The sequence below is a fragment of the Mesitornis unicolor genome, unplaced genomic scaffold, assembly GCF_000695765.1.
Source record: "Mesitornis unicolor isolate BGI_N332 unplaced genomic scaffold, ASM69576v1 scaffold40412, whole genome shotgun sequence".
In the NCBI taxonomy this organism is placed as follows: Eukaryota; Metazoa; Chordata; class Aves; order Mesitornithiformes; family Mesitornithidae; genus Mesitornis; species Mesitornis unicolor.
In genome coordinates, this window is record NW_010170632.1 from 10,729 (window position 1) to 16,544 (window position 5,816).

Below are 5,816 nucleotides of genomic sequence, written 5' to 3' on the forward strand. Positions count from 1 at the left end.
CTATTGGAGACCAAGACACTTGTCTGCCTTTGAAGCAGATGTCACATGAGTTTCCTTCACACAAACATCACATGTAAATTTAACTTCTTGGTACTGTGCTTTAAGAACAAAAGCAGATATCAGAACATGGAGGACAGTCCTCCAAAAATAGCTTATTAGCTACAGAAAATAAAAAAGGAGACAGTGGCCACTTACAAGTCTTCCACATGATTAGCTTGCTTTAAGGAGAGCATCAAGTTAAGGCAGTGTTGAGACAACTGGCTAAGAACATGCCAAATAGAGCTGTTGTCAGTAGTCACCAATTTGATATCCTACTCCGTTTCGGGGACAGGCCACGTGGCTTTAGATCTCAGTATCAAGGTCTAAAGACTTCAGCCACAGGATGCTGCTTTCTGCAGCAAGCAGCAGCTCAGGGGGATGTTGTTGAAGTCTTCTAGACCAGACTGAATTGCTTACAAGTCTAGATCAATGTTTCAGCAGAGCCAAAAATAAATACAGTGATGGGCACTGAACGAGAACACCAAGGGTGCCAGCTTCAAGTCTTTATCACAGTCTGAGGTGGAGTTCAACTTGTGTGTGAAAGCCACGTAATCAAGAGCCACCTCATCAGCTTTCAGGGAAGATCTAAGTACCTGCACTGAGGTTACTGGGAGAGCCAGCTCTCTACAGTCTGCAGAGTGGGTACAGAGGCTCACACTGGCTTTGCTCCTCGTTACAAGATTAACAGTCTAATAAAACTCAGGAAGGAAGTCAGGGTCTTTTAGCCTGCCCAAAGAAGTTTTCCCAGCCTCAAAGAAGGAGTTACCACTGAGGGAGCTGTTGTGGAATAGTTTTATTTCTTCCCACGTAAAGGCCATTGTTTAAGCATTTACAGGTTTCCTAGTGCAATACAACCAAAAAAAGCAGTAACAAAAAAAATGCCGCCTTCTTCCCAGGCAACTAAACAGAAGTAGATTTTTACTGCAACATATACACATTAAATATAGTATACAGTCCATGCAGCGGCATAGCCATGTTAAAGGGAGTCGTGGCTTCAGCCATCAGTGCATTACAGTCCAAATTTCACTTGCTCCTACTTCCTATCCAGACTTGAAGAGAAGAATTGCAACCTGACCCAAGTAAAAATAGATGAAGTGCTTTGTCTCGTGTGTTACATAGCTGCCAAAGTTTCTGCCAACAATGCAGTGCCAAGTTGGGTTGTATTTCTTGTCAAATTCCTGAAGAAAGAGAAGAGAGGCATTAAGGCCAAGAAAGCCCACATGAAAATACTTCTAAGCGCAAATTCTTAGCTGGTTCTGTTCATACACTACTGCTTCTCCTCCCACCTGCAGCATCTTTAGATTCCCCACTGCAAGACACTATTATATTAAGCAAGGTAGTGACTGACATAGCCAGACCTCTGTACTGGATTGTTTGAAGGATTCAACACAAGCAAATCATCTCCTGAGACTTGGAGCACCCATCAGCACTGGGCAGAAAGAGCAGAGTTAAGAGCTCTCCTTGGTACAGTGCTATTCAAACCCTGTGTGTAGGCTAGCTCAGGGGAATATTTTTCCTCTCCCATTCCAATCCTACTCACAAAAAATAAAAAAAGGTTTTGGCATGTCTGCTCCAGCAAGGCATTTGAGCTTAAAGGTCACCTAAAAACAGGAAGGAGAAGCCTGGCTTCTGCTGTTTAGGACTCTTCTTCACATAAAGGGGGAAAAAAGTCTGTATTGAAAATGAGCAGGTAAATTCACAGGCCAGACAGCACACGGAGATCCAAAAGGTCAGAGGTGAGCAAGCTGAATGCTGGCTTTAATAGTCAGTCTGATACTTAGCAGATAGGAGAGTGTTAAAGACCATATTCTTCCCTCTAATTAGTACACAACTCCCAAGAACACCCTTCCCTCCCCTGAGACAGAGCCAGAAGAAGACTCAACATTCAGGATTAAAGTAAGTGTTAGTTCTCAGACAGCAGCAAGACAGTTTGAGCTCTTTGCAGGTAACCTTTGAAGTAGGAAAAGGCCCTCTTGCCACAGCAGGAAGGTGCATCAAATTGCCTCCCTCCTCGCAGCACACTCAGGAAATAATGCCTTCTGTGGCACTCACTCACTTTACAGATTGCATTGCTCCAAGCACTTTGAGATAAGTCTTGCCTCCGATCAAAGTTATCAGAGAAGTTAGGACACCTTTGAATTCTTTACATTCAAGCTTAGATCACAAGCAAGGCCCCAAAGCTAGTCCAGGTGTCAGGACTGCATTACCTATGAAGTCACACTTTCCTCCTCCAAAAGCACTTTGCTCAGCCATTCAGAAAAGTGGCTACAGAGGGAACTGACAGCTCCCCAGATGCTGTCAAACATGATACTTAAGTTAACAGGCTCCTGAAAATGGGGAGACACCTCTCCACAGGCCAGGGCAGCTGGCTTGCACTGTTTTTAAAGCAGCACCTTTCACAACCCTGCCAGTCAGCACAAGGCCCCATCCTCCATCCACCCATCCCAGAGCCAGGAACATAGCAGACAGAACCACATGTGCACAGCTGCTCACTCAGAGTGAAACATCAGAGTAATCCCACCCTGCACTGGTACTGCAAGGCAAGCAGCAGCATCTCTGGAGCAAGTGCTAAACAGAGACTGCAGTCAGCTCTCTTTCAGCTGGCAAACCCAGAGCACTCACACCACTTGCTCAGAGCCTGCTAGAGCAACAGACAAGGCCCTGCTCTGCCACAGCCCTCCTCCGACCTTGGAGAAGTCACTCCATCCTCTCAAGAACAGCAGTAGAGAAGTCAAGAAGAAAGCATCATCTCCCTCCAAACACACAAGTATGAAGTTTGAGACATTCAGGCTCACATCAGGCACATATAAGAGCTTCAGGAAGTCTCAGTCAGAGCAGCCCCCTCACCCCATAGTTACCTTCTTTATATATGCTGCAATGTCCTTTTCTATGTTGTACTTCTCCATTGCCTGTGTAGCACAGTCTACAGCATCCTGCTGCATGTCCTCGGACATGTCCGCATTCTTGATCACAGCCTTTCTGTCAGACATCGTGAACCTAAGGCAGAACATAGATTGCTTTAACTCCTTCCCAAGAAAGGAGAAGCTTCCTGTGCATCAGAGGCCGTCCTTTCTACAGCACGCTGCGTCACAAGCCAATGCTACAAACCCCCTGGTATGGCCAGAGTAAGTTTATCAGGGTAGCCCACAGCAGTCCCAGGCTAATGTGCCCCTTACAGCTGGAGCACCACAGCACTGGCACTGTCTGGAGGTTAAATGAGAGATAGCCCAACATCACCACCTGCATTGAACGCATGCAGAAAAAGCTTACTGTAGGGGAGGAGACGGGATCTGCAGAGCCACAGCCCTCCTATACATCAATAGGCTACAGCCAAGTTTGCCTTCCAGGTGCACCAGCAGTTTGGAGCATCATCTGTTCAGAGCCTCATGAACAGCAGACCCCAGACTGCCCGTCTCTGGCAGGGAGGCTCAGGAAGCACATTAACAGCAGCAGAGCTTTTATTCTACTCCATGCCAAGAGTTGCAGTTACTGCTGCTCATTTAGCCTGGAAGGAGTGTTGTTCCATATTCAGTCCGACATCATCCCCTCACCTTACTCCTGCTTTGTCACTGAAACCCAGACTTCAGCTGTTCCCAAGGGACAAAGCCAGTCTGACAAGCCAGGAACAGGTTAACACCACACTGCAGCCTAGAAACAGGGGTGGGGGAAGCAAGCCCCACCATAGAGCTAGCACAGCTAGGGCCTGGCAAAGTGGCCTCCTTTTCCTTCCCCTGCCTGTGAACCACAACACAGATGGTGGAAAGCAGCACGCTAGTGCTGCCTGTGACCTTTAAGAAACTAGAAAGCAGCATACTGGAGCTGAGCATTTAGCCCCCTTCACTCTAAGTTAGTTCAGGTACTTCATACCAGCCACTGAAGCCATTCACACATAGATTTGTTGTGGCCTTTACAGGGAGGTGTTCAGCATTAGGAAGTTTCCAGTACAGTTCATATTGTCCTAGAAAAATGGGGATTTGGGAATCCCAGCCCTGCAGCCTTTCTCCAAGGGAAGGCCATGATTATGCACTGATGTAGGAGCCCCATACAGTCCAGCTCCTGGCTGGCACACTCCAACATCCCTCTGGGCAGCAGCCCCCTCGCTCCCAAGCCACACATGAGGCCAAGTCAGGAGGCACAGGTTATACAGGGGACCAGTCCAGTGAAGGTCTGAGAAGGACCCAGCCGCTCACCTTGCAGCAGCTCTTACCAGAGCATATTAAAACTTTGTGGGAATAAGCTCCTTAAAATGGCAAGGAATGCCTCCAATTAAGCCTGCAGAGTACCATTAAGTTTCCTAAATCCTTTTACAGCGCTGTAAGTCTTGAGTGATACTACCAAGCATGTTTTGGAATAGTGAAACTACACATTTTTAGCTCTACTGGAGAGTGAAGAAAATCTGCTGCAATGATCGCTTCCTGGAACAGTCCCAGAAAACTGAAGGAGTAGCTTTGTTACAGCAATTAAAGGAGCCTGCTATCCAGGGAGAAAGAGAATCCAGTTACATAATTGCAGCCCTATGATTACAATACTTCAATTCTTCACTCTGCCCGCAGTTGAAGACTTCTATTGCAACCTTAATTTATACGTTTTAGATACAATGTTTAAAAGAGCACTGCTATTAACATGCACTAACAGCATCAAGAGGAATGACAGGAACTAAGCTCAAAGCCAGCAGAGAGTACACGCCCCTTCCACAGCTCTGGAAAAGCCACTTCCAGGCAGTTTGTTCCCCTCTGTGCTGTGGTTTAAGCCAGGGGGTTTTAGCCTCTGGCCCAGGAACCCTGGCAAGACAAGTCATGGCTGCAAACAGCCCAACCAACTGCCTGCCACTACCCATGAATCTGGCAAACCCTTGGAAAAGTCCTCTGGGGGGTCCGGCCCACAAGGAAAGGGCAGGAGCAAGGGCAAGAGCAAGCGAGCTCTCCTGCACATCAAGCCTTCATGCACCTCCACTGCACATCGAGTTCAGAGGGCATTTGCCATTACATAACCAGCCATGGAGTGACCTGCAAAAAGCATCTTCCTTCCTCATTGTTTAGGCAAGGAGCACCTCAGTGCAGGCCCGTGCTGCCAAGGGCCAACAGCGTCATAGAAAAAAACATTATCCTCCTTCAGTAGAGCTGCAAGTGTTGGCCAGCCTGCTCTCCCCAGCACTGCATTGCTCCAGGGCATCCTTCATAGGCCAACCATGATGAGGAGGATCCCATGGGGCAGGGAGCAGCTCCCTCACCACCCACCTGAACACCAGAGCAGGGCCTCAGCCTCAGCTCACTCCCCTGTGGAGTCAGAAGCATCCACCCTACAAGGCAGCCCAGAAGCACCACAAACACATTTTATACCTAAACCACAAGATCACAACTGGCCCTCAAGGTCTTGCCACCCAAAGCTAGCCCTCTTAGAGGAAAGCCACAAAGCTCCAGCACTCAACCCAGGACAGGATGGGCCTGGGAAGGAATAATTGTACAGGTCTAGCAGCCACCCCTACCCCAGCACAGGGCAGGGTGAGGTCTTGAGGAAGGAACAAAATACCCCAGCCCTAGGGGCCACTCCAGAGCAGGATGGGAGGGGGATTAGACACAAGTCGGCACCAAACCCTTCCCTCAGCAGGGTAGGTTGAGGCCTTGGAAGGAGTACAAGGCTCCAACTCAGCACTCAAGCACTTCCCCAGCAGGACAGAACAGGGCTTTGGGAGACAGATGATGCTCAAGCTCAGCATCCACTTCTTCCCTCACCAGGACAAGATGCAGCTGTGGGATGGGGATGAGACACAAGCCCCC

General features: G+C 48.3%; 1 protein-coding gene across 1 annotated transcript; it reads right to left on the reverse strand.

The window, feature by feature from the left end:
* Positions 1 to 446: 446 nt before the first annotated feature.
* Positions 447 to 3,050, reverse strand: LOC104536987 (dynein light chain 2, cytoplasmic). The gene is made up of 2 exons (XM_010179744.1): positions 2,898 to 3,050; positions 447 to 1,217 (listed from the first exon to the last, which is right to left on the reverse strand). The coding sequence occupies exons 1-2, from the start codon at positions 3,048 to 3,050 to the stop codon at positions 1,080 to 1,082; spliced, it is 291 nt and encodes a 96-aa protein (XP_010178046.1). The 3' UTR covers positions 447 to 1,079.
* Between the last annotated feature and the right edge of the window lie 2,766 nt (positions 3,051 to 5,816).